General features: G+C 51.1%; 1 protein-coding gene across 3 annotated transcripts in view; it reads left to right on the forward strand.

The window, feature by feature from the left end:
* Positions 1 to 15,985, forward strand: part of PDE2A (phosphodiesterase 2A) — a 434,647-nt gene that overhangs the window by 270,060 nt on the left and 148,602 nt on the right. For 2 of the 3 annotated variants that reach the window (XM_053307709.1, XM_053307711.1), the window contains one exon: positions 13,826 to 13,915. In XM_053307709.1, the coding sequence (XP_053163684.1) occupies positions 13,826 to 13,915 (90 nt within the window). Of the gene's footprint in view, positions 1 to 10,047; positions 10,118 to 13,825; positions 13,916 to 15,985 lie in introns of those variants that run through there. The other variant, XM_053307710.1, reaches the window with a different exon arrangement.

Consider the following 15,985-nt stretch of genomic DNA (forward strand, 5'->3'; position numbering starts at 1 on the left):
TTGTCCCAGAGACCAACCTGTCTGCAGCATTCTGTACCAGTTGTAGTTTCTGGACTAAAAACAAAAGCAGCCCCACGTAGAGTGCATTACAGTAGTCAAGCTTGGAGGTTACTAGCATATATACACTACTGTTTTAAGGCCATTTGCCTCCAGAAATGGGCATAGCTGACATATCAGTGCTCCTGGCCACTGTCTCAACCTGAGAATTCAAAGAAAGTTCTGGATCCAGGAGCACTGCCAAGCTACGTACCTGATCTTTCAGGGGGAGTGTAATCCCATCCAGAACAGGCAGATCTAAACCATCTCTTGGGTCTTAACCCCCCACAATCAGTTCCTCTACCTTATTTGGATTCAACTAAACTTGTTATCCCTCATCCTGCCCATTACTGCCGCTAAGCAGGCATTTAGGGACGTTACAGCACTTCCTGATGAAGCTACCATGGAGAGATAGATTTGGGTGTCATCAGCAAATTGATAAAACCTTGCACCAAATCTCTGTGTGGTTTCATGTAGATGTTAAGGAGCATTGGAGACAGTATGGAGCCCTGTGGAACTCCATACAATAACCCTCACTTTGCAGAGCAACAGTCTCAAAGTGACACCATCTGGAATCTACCTGAGAGGTAGGAATGGAAAACATTGTAAAACAGTGCCACTCAATCCCACTTCCCTCAGGAGACCCAGAAGGATACCATGGTCAATGGTATCGAAAGCCAGCAAGAGATCCAAAAGGATCAACAGAGACACCCTTCATCTGTCAGTACCTAATTGGAGATAATCCATCAGGTCAACCGAGGCAATCTGAATAGCCTGCTCAGAAGCCACTTTGAAACAGGTCTAGATCATCAGACTCCTCCAGGACTGTCTGGAGCTGAGAGGCCACCACCCTCTCAATCACCTTGCCCAACCATGGGAGATTAGAGACTGGCCTATAATTTCCTAACTCTGAGGGGCAGAGGGAGGCAAGTGAGTGGGTGAAATAGGCAGGGCTTCGAAGGCCAGCCATAGGCAAGCTGGTGGAGGAATCGGACCCTGTTGCTTTGACAGAGACATCCTCAACAGGCTTGTCAGGGTCCAAGTGGACTTGGGTTAAACTGAGCATTTACCAGGTTTGAGGGTGGGTGGGGGAAAGTTTGCCTTTCCATGTCCTAAGGTGAGTCCCCATGGTAGCTTACCTCATCGTTAGTGAATAATAGTGCCATGGCATTTCATATTTGACTGACATGCAATGACATATAGTGCTCTGTAGCATCTGACTGCATCGGATGGACGTCATGAAATGCCATTTCGTTTTATTAGCATTGTTTGTTTGCTATATTTATATACCGCCTGATCTCGATCTCTCTCTAAGCAGTGTGCATCATCCAAATGACAACATTGTACTTCATAATACATGTGAAGCTTAGGGGTCTTCATATGGATGCCAACGCAATCAAACGAGGCCCACAAGACCAGACGTCTCCACCTTTGGGGTTTGGGGTGGTGTGCAAATAGAATAAACTAATAAATGAAATAATGAAATGGGAACTTATGGCTCATTTAAATGACTCACCTCACCTCTCCTGCATATCTCAGTGAGGTTGCATCCTGTAATTAACCATGCCACGAGAAGAGAAGTATTATCGGCACAAGGATAATAGAGAAGGGCTGTGAAAAGGTAGCCGAGAGCAGGCGTGCGCCACAGCCCAAGAAGTTGGGGGCAGATGGAGATGAAATGCTCAGGCCTTCCCACGTCACTGGGCACATTCTCATGACCCTAAACAGGGTCGGAGGAGCGAGCGCCCACCCGGGGCAGGAGAATCCTACGTGCTTCTGATTGGCAGTTGCAAAGATCAAGGTAAAAGGAGGGGAGAGTGAGGGTGGGGTAGCCAGGAGCCGGGTAGGACAACTTGCTGTCCACCCTTGATGAATCGCCAGGGACAGAACAGGGGTTGGCCATGCCCATCCTCCCCAGCGCCCAGCCCCCACACAGCCACTCCCCCCTCCTCCTTCTGCTTGACCTTTGCCAACACACACGACTGCCAGTCGGGAGCCTGCAGGGCTCTCCTCCGCTTGCTGGGTGCTCCTCCAACCCCAAGTCTGATGGTGAGAATGAGGCCACCAGGTGTGGCGTTTGCTGCCACCAGATGTGAAGGTTGCTGACTGAGATCGCTCTCAAGGGGGATTAGTCACATCCGTGGTGGAGGAGGAGGTCAGACCCTTGGAGCATCTTCTTAAGGGAAGCCGGAAGCTTTAATTAAAAGCACGGTAGCCCTTCAGCACTGCTTGGCTCGTCCACACTGGGCCAACTGGCCAATCTCCATTTCCCCTGAAATTGCCACAGATCAGGCCTGAACACAGGAAAAGGGCACAGAAGTCTGGAGTATAGCACTTTGTCAGTCTTGCCATCTGGATGCTCTGAGAAAAGTGAGCCAAGAAAGGATTTTATTTATTTGTTTATTTAACATATTTTTAATACTGCCCAGAACTTACATCTCTGGGTGGTTTACAACAAAATAAAAACAAAAAGTAAAACATTAGTTAAAACAAAAACAAAAAGTTTAAAACATTGCAACAATTTAAATTTTTTAAAACAATATTTTTAAAAACGATGCTGCTTTAAACAGCATTAAAACCATTAAAACAATATTAATTAAAAGGCTGGGTGAACAGATGCGTCTTTAAAGACTTTTAAAAAGCTGTCAGAGATGGGGAGGCTCTTATTTCACTAGGGAGTGCATTCCAAAGCCTCGGGGCAGCAACGGAGAAGGCCCTTCCCTGAGTGGCCACCAGACCAGTAGGTGGCAACTGCCGACAGACCTCTCCTGATGATCTCAGTGGGCGGTGGGGTTCATGATGAAGAAGACGTTCTCTTAAATACCCAGGGCCCAAACAATTTACGGCCTTTAGGTTATAACCAACACCTTGTATTTTGCCTGGAAACATATTGGCAGCCAGTGTAGCTCCTTCAGCACAGGATGACAAAGAAAAGGGCATCTGTGGAAGCCGCCTCAAAATATGGCAGCTCCTTAGTTCTTCTACAAGTAAGCAGGGAGCTCCGGGGTTTCTGGCCCCAGAAGAGCTGGGGTGGCTGCTTCCCGATCGGAGCTGGGTCTGCTCAGCTCAGGAGAGGCAGCTGAGAGGCCAAGGACATCCCCGGTGGGGTCGGGGTGTGTGTGTGCAACGTGGGGGCTGGCCTTGCCGTTAGCGGCTTCTTCTCCATCAAGCCCAGTCCCTGGCAGCAACGGCCCATCAACTTCCAGCGAGGGTTTTAATCTGCTGGCATCGCTGATCGAGCTGTGCGCTGCCGTGACATTTTGGAGGGCACCACAGCACAGCATCAATCACCACCGGGGAACAAACAAACGTCGCTGGACGCCAAGGGAAAAGGTCGGGGCAAGTAGAGACGTGACAGAAGGCGCTGCCCAGCTGCCAGGCGGGGGAGCAACCCCCTGACCTCGGCTTTGTGCTTGGAATCTGTCCCTCTTTGTATGCGCGCTTCGTCTTTCTGTGGGATGCGCCCGCCACGTTTATCGCTCTCTGTCTCAAAGAGGCCGCCACGACTTCAGAGATCACAAGCGGCTTGCCCCATGATCTGCCTCCTAGAAACGGCTGCGCCTCGAGGGACCACGTTCCCCGAGAGAAGAGTCAACCCCAATAAATTGTGCCGTGGGTCAGACTGGACTTACCTACCCCCTGACTTGCCATTGGGAGGCATCGGCTAACCCACGCACCTCCTGCCTGTGGGGGCCAAGCCTTTTCGTGTTTCTTTGTGGCTTTCATCCTCTGAATTGGATTTAGCTGCTGGGAAAGGAATGAGCATTTTTGGTTGTATTTCGGTTTAATGTTTCTGTTAGGTACACTGCCCTAGTGTGTTTGTGTGAACAGTGACACAGAAATGTGTTACATTAGTAGAACAGGTGAGAGGTTTTTGCATGGTCAGTTCCCCATGGAAGAGCACTGGAGACCCCGGGATCATAATTGTAGAGTTGGAAGGGACCCTAGAGATCTTCTTGTCCAGCCTCCTTCTCAGTTCTTTTCAGAATCTTGTCATCACACAGGAGCTCTCTGGCCTGGGTCCCCCGATGTTGTTCAACTACAACTCCCATCATCCGCAGCCACAATGGCCTTTGGACATCCAAATCAGAGAACCCCTGCCATTAAATGGATGGGCAGTAGTTTCAAGATAGGCTGGGGAAAGTTCTTCTTCACACAACACATCATTAACATGTGGAATTCACTGCCACAGGATGTGACAGCATTTGTTTAAATGGCTTTAAAAGGGGGGTTAAACAACTCCATGGATGAATGGGTCTCACAAATAGGATAGGTCAATGTAACCTCCGAGTTCAGAGGCAGTCTTAAAGTCAGAATACTAGATGACACAGAGACACACCATCAGGGAGGGCCATCACCTTCATGCCAGGCCTGTAGCCACCAGGATCATCTGGCTGTCCACTGCTGGAAACAAGATACTGGGTTAGATAAAGCCTTACTTTGATCCAAAGGACTCTTCTTTAAATAGCATTTATATCGTGCTCTTCCTCCAAGGAGCCCAGAATGGTGTACTACATACTTGAGTTTCTCTTTCACAACAACCCTGTGAAGTAGGTTAGGCTGAGAGAGACGTGACTGGCCCAGAGTCACCCAGCTAGTTTCATGGCTGAATGGGGATTTGAACTCAGGTCTCCCCGGTCCTAGTCCAGCACTCTGACCACTATACCACGCTGGCTCTTCTGCAGTTGTTGTGTCAGGGCAGGTGCACTGTAGTTGAGCAGGGCTGGGAAGTCCAAGAAAGGCTTGATCTGTCTGGTTCAGACTGAGGGGCCAGGCTTTTATATGCCCAGACAGAACCCGACTGCCTCCTTGGCTTTCTTGATCTCTGCTGAACTGTTAGCTGCAGTACCATCTTCTGCCACCGATAGTGGTGGCACAGCAGAGTGTAGACCAGTGGCCTTGTGGTAGCAAGCATGACTTGTCCCCTTAGCTAAGCAGGGTCCACCCTGGTTGTATATGAATGGGAGACTAGAAGTATGATATTCCCTTCAGGGGATGGAGCCGTTCTGGGAAGAGCAGAAGGTTCCCAGTTCCCTCCCTGGCAGCATCTCCAAGATAGGGCTAAGAGAGAGATTCCTGCCTGCAACCTTGGAGAAGCTGCTGCCAGTCTGTGAAGACAATACTGAGCTAGATAGAGCAATGGTCTGACTCAGTATATGGCAGCTTCCTGTGTTCTTATGTTCCTCTGACAATCCATCATGGTGCACAAGGAGTAAAGAAGCTGGTGAGATGAGCCTTCCTAGCTCAGTGGGAGGCCCCCTGGCCGAAGGTCCCAGGTTCAGTCCCTGGCAGCATCTCCAGGTAGGGCTTGGGAAGATGCCTTTGTCTGGAACCCTGGAGAACTGCTGCCAGTCAGTGTAGACAAGACTGATCTGGATGGACCAATGGCCTGACTCAGTATGAGGCGGCTTTCTAGGTTCCTATAAGACCCCTAGACCATTTGAGGTCTAGGCAAGCTCCAACAGGTTGAGTCTAAGGCCTGTGCACCCGTATGACTGGCACCCACCTGGCTTCCTCTTAGGAACCCAGATCAGGGCTTTCCAGGGGTGTTTTGATTTCTCTTTTGCAGACCCGCATGGCTGGGTTAAACAACATGAGGCACACGAGGAACACCACGGGGTTGTGGCACCTGGCTGCCCCTCAACAGCTTTTGCAGCAAACGTCTTTCTTTCTTGCTGATGCTTTCCTAAACAAGGCACATTTCGTCAAGGAGCGTACCCATACGGTCCCCAACTGAGTTGTTATCCAGTGAACCATTCTGTCACTTCCCAGACTCACAGCTCCAGGATCTCTTTCTTGAAAGCCAGGGAGCTGTAGAAGGGGCCTGTTGTTTTGCTTTGGGGAGGAAAGCTACGTTGGGCTGCTCAGAAAATACCTAGTTGTTGTTACCTTGTTGGGGAGCTCAGAAAAATACCCAGAATGGCCAGATGCACAATAGAATCCTCACTGTTGAGAGCCGTCAGAGTGTGTCGTTTGCTCCACAAGAGCGGGGGCGTCCCTGCTGATTTGGTGATGGAAGAGTTGCAGGACCCCGACTCCTACGTCGAGAAGAATTGCTTGTCACTCACAGTGGCTTGGTGTTAAATGGGTGTAATGCTCTTTCCCTGGCGGTGCTTGAAGGACACTGTGCAGACCGTTCTGGTCAGGTGCGTTGCTAGGGGAGAGGGGGCCTGTGTTCACCCCTCTCCCTGGCAGCCCCTCAGATAATGAAGGTAATAGGGAGAGGTGGAGCTGGGGGGGCCCTCAGGAGCTGGGGGCCCAGGGTTCTTTGAGCCCATCCGCTCAGTTGTAGCTACCCCTCTGGTTCTGGTATGGAGCCTGGGAAAGCCCAGCCCCAGAAGAAAGGCAAGGAGTTGGCCAGGAGGGTGATATTTGGAGCACAGAGTTGAACCACTCAGCATTTGCATTCCATTCCGGTCCAGCTTCATCCGTCTTTCTTAACACTCCAGTTCAGATGGTAACTTCAAAAAGGCGTCCAGTAACTGGTTTAGAATTGGTTTAGTACATTTCATGAAGAATCGCATCCAACCTTTTCTTTCTTTCTTTCTTTCTTTCTTTTTGCATTGCTACTCTAACAAACGAATAGAATAATAACCATTTAATGAGGAGAAAAATATTGGTCTACTACTTGATGAGAACAATTACTCTAACCAGTATTGCCTAACTTCTCCTTTTGACTTCAGAGGGATGACTTTTAGCAATCTTTCTCATCACGTCAGCCACTATTTCAAAACTGTATTTTATTTGCAAAGATGTTTAAAAACAAAATACATATAGACTAAAAGCAGGGGGGGGGGGAAACGTGTCATACAACAGGAGTGTGTGTGTGTGTGTGTATGTGTGTGTGTGTGTGTGTGTGTGTAATGGAACCACTTATTTTGAACTAGTTTCCATTATTTGGGTAAGGGGCTCCTAACCTTGGGGGTCCCCAGATGTTGTCATCCCCAGGGAGTTGTAAACCAACATCATCTGCCCAAGGTGGGGGGAGCTCCTGGTTTAGAGGACTAATTCTAGTGCAGGTTCAAGGCAACCAAGAGATTTCTGGTTTAGAGTTGGTTCTTGTTCTGGATCCAGAACCAGGTTTGGTTCAACCCCCTGATTTTGGAGGGCTAAATAAAGCCGGTGAGCTGCCCAAGAAGTGTCTCTGGACTTTCTTGCGGGGTTGCAGAGACTCAGAACTTGGCTACCTGGTTGCACCATCACATGACAAGCAGCCCTGTGGAAGTCTGGCTGATCAAACAAAACCAGAACAAACATTTATATACTGCTTTTTGACAAATGTTCCCAAAGATGGAGAAAGTGGAGAAAACAATAAATTAATAAGATGGCTCCCAGTCCCCAAAGGGCTCACAATTGAAAAAGAAACACAAAATAGACACCAGCAACAGCCCCTGGTTGTTGGAGGGCTGCTGTGCTGGGGCTGGATAGAGCCAGTTGCTCCCCCCCCCGTTAAATATAAGAGAATCACCACTTTAAAAGGTGCCTCTTTGCTCAGTGAGCAGGGGATCATTTAGAAGAGTCACACAGAGGCGCTTTAACCCCCAGACCTTGGGGACCCAGTCTGGTCCTCCAAGGTCATAGTTTCATACAAAACGATGGTGCGACCACACTTGGAGAACTGCGTACAATTCTGGTCACCACATCTTAAAAAGGACAATGTTGAACTGGAGAAGGTACAGAAGAGGGCAACCCAGATGATCAGGGGCCTGGAGCACCTTTCTTACGAGGCAAGACTACAACACCTGAGGCTTTTTAGTTTAGAAAAAAGACGACTGCGGGGAGACATGAGAGAGGTCTATAAAATCATGCATGGCGTGGAGAAAGTGGAGAGAGAGAGAGATTCTTTTCCCTCTCACACAACACTAGAACCAGGGGTCACTCCATGAAATTGATTGCCAGGAGGTCTAGGACCAACAAACGGAAGTACTTTTTCACACAACGCGTGATCCACTTGTGGAACTCTCTGCCACAGGATGTGGTGACAGCCAACAACCTGGATGGCCTTAAGAGGGGTTTGGATGACTTCATGGAGGAGAGGTCTATCAATGGCTACTAGTCAGAGGGCTGTGGGCCACCTCCAGCCTCAAGGGTGTGCCTCTGAGTACCAGTTGCAGGGGAGCAATGGCAGGAGAGAGGGCACGCCCTCAACTCCTGCCTGTGGCTTCCAGCGGCATCTGGTGGGCCACTGTGCGAAACAGGATGCTGGACTAGATGGGCCTTGAGCCTGATCCAGCAGGGCTGTTCTTATGTTCTTAAGGTCCAGGGGGCCCTCTAAATAGCTGGGGCTGGGGGCCTCTGGATGTCACCCCCATGCCAGCCCCACCAAACCTCGGTTGAGATTGTTGACTTCATGGGCTGGCAGCAATCTCTCAACTGCACAGGTGCGCTTCGCAGTTGGAAAAAGACGCTGGCCCGAACGGACAGGCCCAGCATTGCTCTGGCCCCCGCCGGCGGCAGTGGAGGGGGGTAGAGGGGGAGAAGGACTGCTCACCTCCCTCCCAGACCCATCCTTCGGCCGCAGTAATGATAAACAAAAAAACAAAAAAGCCAGAGGTTTGGCGACGGGCCCCCCAGAGGAGGTTTCGGGGGGTGTTGTGCTGGGGGGGGCTCATGGGGGGGGAGGACCCTTGCAGCTGGGCTGTCCGGGTGCTCAAATTACCTAGGTGTTCCCCTGGTCCCACAAGGGCATGCAGAGATGGCCGGAGGCAGTGGTGGGCAACTCCGCAGGGAAGCAAGCGCCACTGAGCTGTGGGTTGTCTATCTCCACGAATCTAATTTCTCTTTTGGCGGACAAACGTGTTGAGTGGAGAAGGGGGTGGCGGGCAGCTAGGAACCTAGGGAGCTGCCTTAGACTGAGTCAGACCCTTGGTCCATCTAGCTCAGTATTGTCTACACAGACTGGCAGTGGCTTCTCCAAGGCTTCAGGCAGAGAAGGGTCTTTTCTCAACCCTACCTGGAGATGCTGCCAGGGATTGAACCTGAGACCTCATTTGTGCAAGGCATGTGCTTTGCCAGCGAACTATGGTGCGGGCCCATCCCAGGTACGGGAATGCAGTTTGTCCCACACCAGTTAAGCAGTTTAAACATCTTTTATCCTTAAGCTCTGTGAAGCTTACCTTTGCTAATTGAGTAAAGAGGCACCTTTTAAAGTGCTGATTCTAAGGACAAAAGAACATAAGAGCAGCTCTGCTGGATCAGGCCCAAGGAAGCCCATCTAGGCCTGTTTCCCACAGTGACCCCCAGATGCTGCTGGGAAGCCCACAGGCAAGAGGTGAAGGCATGCCCTCTCTCTCCTGCTGTGGTTCCCCTGCAACTGGTACTCAGAGGCATCTTGCTTTGGAGGCTGGAGGTGGATCATTAGGAAGGGGATTGGAAATTCCAGGCCTCTGGTATGGAGTCTGACTGCAGGGACACGTTACATATTTTTGCTAGGAGATCAGCAATTTCACCTTTGAATTCCTTCAGAATCTTGGGGGATGCTATCTGGTCCGGACGATGTATTAATGTTTAGTTTTTCAACCTCCTCTCTCATCACCTCAATTTGGCCCAGTTCTTCAGTCTCCAAGCCAGAGAAGCTCAGTGGGTATATGCTCAGTATCCTCCGTCGTGAAGACAAAGAACTCATCCAGCTTCTCTGCAATCTCCTTATCCTCCTTAATAATCCCTTTTCTCTTATATTAAGCAGGGGTATTGCAACTGGCCCTATTCAGCCCCAGCACAGCATCCCTGCAGTGGCCATTGCTGATATTTGTCCCGTACCCGTTAATCAATTTTAACATATTTTATCCTTAAGCACCCGTCCTTTTGAACATTTTAAATGGGTTTACCTCATTGTTTTTGTAATGGTTTGCTTTATTGTGTTTTTGGTTGCGAACCACTGAGAGCCTTCGGAGTCAGGCATCTTCTATGTATTTATTTCTCCTGGGTGTGCCTTTAGAATGTGCGTCCCGGCTCCCAGCTGATTGGCTGGGCGGCGGACACGCCTGATTGGCTGAGGCACACCCAGGAGGATTGGTCGCTGTGGCAGCGGTGGGCGGCCATGGAGGCCAGAGGCAGCAGCGGGCCCAGCCCAGTCATGGAGGCAAGGCCCGGGGGGGGGAGGGAGGGGGGCAGAAGTGGCGGTGGGGAGGAGAGGCGGCTGGGCCTGGACATGGAGACTGGGGCAGAAGGGGGGGAGGAGGGAGAAGTAACTGCCAGCCCCAAAGAGCACACAGATGCTCTGGGCGGGGTCGGCTAGTAATAATAATAATACTAAGCCAACTACAAGAAACAACTTTACTGGGAACAGCCTATATTTGGCGACTATAATAATAACAACAATATTGATAATAAAATCCAGGCATCCCAGGTCCTTGGGAAGGACTTGATGTCTAAATAAACCAGACCAGTCAATAACACCTGTCGGACTGTGTAAATAAGAAATAATAATATCCACTTTTTTTAAAAAAAAAAGGCTGTGAGCCCTTTGGGTATAGGAAAGCATCTTATTTATTTATTATTTACTAGTGTTTTCAAGCCGGTTAAAATAACGGGCGCTAGTAGGGGAGAGCTCTGCCGCCGCCGCAAAGAGTGCCGTCCGCCCCCACCGTCTTCACCGTCTGGCTCCGTCCGCCTCCGCGGCCCCTTCTCTTCCTCCCGGTGCCTTTTTTTGTTTTAGCGGCAGGGCCGGTTCTGCCGCTGCCGCATCTGCCTTCCCGGTCCCCTCTTTCTATGGCCGTTGCTTCCTCCTTTATCTCCGCTGCCCCCTCTGCCCTCCCGGTCCTCTCGTAGCCGCTTCTGCCCCCCGGCCCCCCAGCTGCCGCTTCTGACCTCCCCGTAGCCGTTCCTCAGCCGCCTCTGCCCTCCTCATCAGTCGGCTGCTTCTGTCCTCCTTCCCCGCACTCGTTCCGGTCGGGCCACTCTCTGGTCAGGCCGGTCCTGCTGCTGCCGCCTTTTTCCGCCGGTCCTCCCCCGCCCCCCCCCCCGCGGTCAGGCTGGTCCTGCCGCCGTCTTTCCCCGCCCCGCGTCTTTCCCTGCCCCATCTTTCCCTGCTCCCTTCTCCCGGTCCGGGAGCCAACATGGCCGCCCACTCTCTGGTCAGGCAGGTTCCGCTGCCGCCGTCTTTTCCCGCCGTCCCCCCCCCGGCGGTCAGGCCGGTCCTGCCACCACCATCTTTCCCTGCCCCGTGACTTTCCCTGCCCCATCTTTCCCTGCTCCCTTCTCCCTTTTCCCTGCTCCCTCCAGGAGCCAACATGGCCGCTGTGTCCCTGCGGCCATATCTTTCTTGGACATTCTGGGCATGCGCTCTGCGCATGCCCAGAATGGCCAAGAAAGACACGGGCAGGGACACGGGATTACACTCAAGGGCTTTATTATAGAGGATTTTCGGTGGGAAAGTGGTATATAAATATTTGTAATTGTGAAGCACCCAAGCAGGGACACATAGGCAACCCCAGCTGAGATTCACAGGTGAACTGCTCCTTAGTATAGAAGTTCTGTTTAGCTGTTGTGGCTAAGCAACATTGCTAGACCTCTCCTCCATGTATTTGTCCAATCTATTAAAAAAGCTTTTTGCTAAAAGCTGTTGAGTTAGGTATATGTATCACTGCAAGAATGTTGAGGGTTGCTGCTCACTCTCTTGGAACTAAAGGCTGCGGCATCCTCCAGTCACTAGCTAAATAGTGACTCCTAGTGAAGAGAGCCTCGGGCAGCAGCCAGTGAGCAAGAGGAAAGGAATAGGTGAGCAAACTCCATATTTTGGAGGAAACCAGCCTACGATTAGGATGTGCCTGGTAGTCTGAGAATGCCTCAGAACAGGAACTGCACTGGTGCTACTCCTGCGTAATCATGCAGAAGATTGGGTTCGTCCAGTGTGCATGCCTGCTGCAGTCCCATGGATGCTGACGGCGGGAGAGAAAGGCCTCCTGATTTCAGTGAAACTGGCTTCTGAGCACGGGTGCACAGGTGCACATTTCCAGCAAAAAGGAAACCACCCACCCACCACCCCCATCCCATGGTCCGGACAGGAGGCAATTGCATTCTTGCATCATCCACTCCGTCTCATTTCTACACAGCTCTCCCTGGGCCTCTGTGAACTCAGCTCTCTGCCCCTGCTCATCACAGCCAGGTGCTAATAAGCCCCGCAAGCAGTATGGATTTGCAGGCCTTTTAAACGGTTATTGGTCAAACTCCCAGAAGGCCACATGCTCTGTAGGAGCATTCATCAGCTATGCTGGGGCTGAAAAGCCAGAGCAGGCGAAAGACAAGAAGTGGAGGGAGGAAATAGAACGTAATTGAGCCGCCGTCCCCCTACCCTCGCACCCACCCCCCCACTACGTTCCTGCAGGCTCTGCTTATAAGCTGAAGAGGAACAAGGGAAGCAGAGGCGAAGTTCGGACTGTAAAATGAAATCTAATAAATATCTCAGGCAGGCTGAAGGGAATGGATTTTTGTTTCCATTCTTGAGAGACTCATTCACAGTCCAAAACAATCAATGTTTTCAGGTCCTGAACATTTATTCTGGGGAACAAAAATGTTTCCACATACTTTGGGGGCCAAGAAGTTTCAGATCCCAAGTTTCCTAGCTTGGTACACTTCCTGGGTGTGGGGGAAGTTTGCTAAAGAAACCCGTTTTCCTCAGAATCCAGGAATCAATTTCAGTTTCGGAATCCAGTGTTCATATTCTGGCCTGAACGAGAAATCCATTGGAGCTTTAGAAAAGATGAAATCCGGCTGCAAAGATTTTCCACCCTGAAAATATTGGAAGGCAACGCTAATACAGGCAGAGTGTCTATTGGTTGTTAATTTCTCTGAAAGTTTGTATTCCCTTCACTATAATTCCAGAATTTGGGGTCACTCATTTATTGGCTTGGGACAGAAAGTAGTATGTGTTTTCATTGCATAATTCACTTAGGCCAGGGGTTCTCAAACGGGGGTCCCCAGATCTTGTTGGACTACAACTCCCATCATGCCCAACCACAATGGCTATTGGATGATGGCAATTGTAGTCCAACAACAGCTGGGGACCCAAGTTTGAGAACCCCTAGCTTATGAAATTCACTGGTACAGGATGGGTGATGGCCACTAAAGTAAAGTGTGCCATTGAGTCCATTTCGACTCCTGGCGCCCGCAGAGCCCTGTGGTTGTCTTTGGTAGAATCCAGGAGGGGTTTCCCATTGCCTCCTCCCATGCAGTCTGAGATGATGATGCCTTTCAGCATCTCCTAAATCGCTGCTGCCCGATATAGAACCAGCGGGGACTCAAACCAGCAACCTTTTGCTTGTTAGTTAAGCATTTCCCCGCTGCACCACTTAAGGTGGCTACTAGCTGAGATTTTATGGTTGGGAAATGGATGGAGGAGAGACTTCTCAAGGGCTCTTAGCCATAGTGTCTAAACGAAGCTTCTGTTGTCAGAGTCATGGTGCATCTGATATTGGATAAGCAAAAAGCGAGGGCCATCCCATTTACACCCTGCTTGTGGGCTTCCTGGAGTCTTCTGGCTGTCCACTGTTGGAAACAGAATGCTAGGCTAGGGGGTAGCTTTGTTCTGGTGCTTGATGTTGCTCTTCTTGATCTCTCACGCTGAGATGGCAAAGGGTGCATGGGCCAGACAACCTCATCTGGATTAACTCCAGAAGCAAGAGGATTCCCCCCACTCCCTCGTTGCTCTGCCCTGCATATCTTGCTCCTCCGGTACTCAGCTCCTCCGGTACTCTTGCTCCTCCGGTACTCTGCTGGGCTAGGCTGGCCGTTGGCCTGTTCCTGCGGAGCTCTTCTCATGTTCTGATGTCCTTCCTCTTTTCTCTCCCAGGATGCACTGCTGAGCCTGGGCGCCGTCCTCGACATCGCCAGCCTCCGAGAGGTCATCAAGGATGCCATTGCCTCCGTGCTCCCCAAAGTGGTAAGTGGCCGCCGGCTGCGGCAGGGGAGGTCTCCGCAGTTGCTGCCGCCGTTCCAGAGGTGATTGGTTGCCTGTCTCTGCTCGGGGCAACTCCCAACATCCTGCCCCACCCGTTGTCCAGCCCTGCCCCCTAGGTGAGCCTGGCATCGATACCGCCCCACCCTTGCCTGGCTGGCCCTGCCCCCCAGCTCACCACTCCACCCCCTGGGCTGGAGGCCTAGCGCTGTTCGCCTTCCTGTTGTTGGCCCCTTTGGTGGGGTGCCCCACTTTGTTCTCTGGCCAGCAGCACCGTGCATGCCGCAGTCGGTCGCAGGCACGGGGCCTCGCTGGCTGGTCTCCCTCGCTGGCTCCCTCCTCCCTCCCTCTTCAGTGGTGCCTGCCCTCGCCACCCCGTGACGTTCTTGCCGCCTGAGGCTCTCACCTCACTTGGCCTCATGGGGGAGCCGCCTCTGCGCAGTGCCTTCCCTCTTCCGGCTACATCGGCACAGCCGAGCATACCAGGGGCTTCTCTTTTTGCACTCATTGCTGCAAGGCTGACGTTTCCAGAGGCAGGTCTCGGTGTGGAGGACGCCCGTGCTTGGAGGAATCCAAACCACGAGGACCGGACGGATGAAGCTGCCGTGTCCTGAGTCAGACCGTTAAGCCTTCTGGCTCAGGGTGGTCTACTCTGCCTGACCGCAAAGAGGGGTCTTTCTGGGGAGCTGCTGCAAGTCCGAGTGGGCTGTCGGGAGTGGAAAGGATCCGTGGTCTGACCCCACAGAAGGCAGCTGAGATCCCTGAGCTAGAAGCTCTCAGAGCCTGAGCTTGGGACAGGTGCTCTGCCCGGCAGCCCCTCCATCCTTGACTTACCCTCACCTTGAGCTTCCGGCTCCCTCTCCCCGCTGTTCACTACAGCTGACTCGCTGAGGCTGAACTGGCAAGTTCATCCACTAAAATTCCCAGTGACTGGGGGCAGTTTTCTTCCAAGCGGCTGCGAGTTAAAGGCATGTTTGTTTCTAGAGGTTATTTTGGTTCTGGTGTGTTTCTGTGGCAGAAATTGAAAGGGGAAATGTGAACGCGGCCCTTTCCTTCCAACAATGAATGGGGGCTTTTGTTTATTAAATTGTAAGCCATTATCTCCTCCATCCTTCCGTGTTTCAGAAAAGTCCCTCTATTGAAGTTCTGGCCATATGCATATGAAAAGTCCGATGATTAATCTGCTCACACTCTTTCATTGGTTGAACACCCCTTCGCTTCTCCCACGATGAAAGCTGTACTGAGTCATATATTTTAATATTTGCATTCCTCAAGTCATATTACAAATTTAGGGCTGAGCCAAAATCTCTCCCCCAACCTCAGCACACTTTTTGCTGGCTGCATTGTGTGTTTGAGGAGCTGCATTTCAGTTCTTGGGGTGTGTGAAGTAGTGGGGGGAGAAGCATGCGGCAAATTTTTTAGCCGTGGCAATGATGCCCTCGGTAGTATTCCCTGTAACGGGTTCCCAGATGTTGTGGACTACAGCTCCCATAATCCCCAGCTTCAATGGCCTCATCAACCTCTGGGAATCCCTATTACAGAGAACACTGGCCCTCTAGCGACCCATGAGCAAAAGAGGTGAGCTGTGGGTCACTTGCCCCCACCCCACAGCCCCCACCCCCCATTTTGCGCTGAAAGAATTCTATGACATTTGACCTGGCCCTAAATAAGATACTTCCTAGGACCATGTTGTAAGCTGAACCATACTGAACAGCCTTTATTCTCCTCTTTTATATTCTGAGTTTGGCATCTCCTGCAAGATCCGATTTCGAGACCTTAGATCTGACCTATGGAGCAGCTCAGATTGGGCAAAGTTCAAGTGATTCACAAAGCTGCCAAAGCCTTGTAAATTGCTCAGCTTTGATCCAGCAGCTCTACAGGGATTGTTCCAATCCAAGAGTTCAACTTGCTAGATCAAAATGAAACTCTTTTGCAAATGAAACTCTATTGCTTGGGTCCTTTTGAGGCTAATTAGCCCTTAGGACTCTGCTGCTGCTGCTGCTGCTGCTGCTGCGGTGTTTTGCAAGCCAATTCGTTGGCAAATGCATGAGTAAT

The sequence above is a fragment of the Hemicordylus capensis genome, chromosome 3, assembly GCF_027244095.1.
Source record: "Hemicordylus capensis ecotype Gifberg chromosome 3, rHemCap1.1.pri, whole genome shotgun sequence".
NCBI lineage: Eukaryota > Metazoa > Chordata > Lepidosauria > Squamata > Cordylidae > Hemicordylus > Hemicordylus capensis.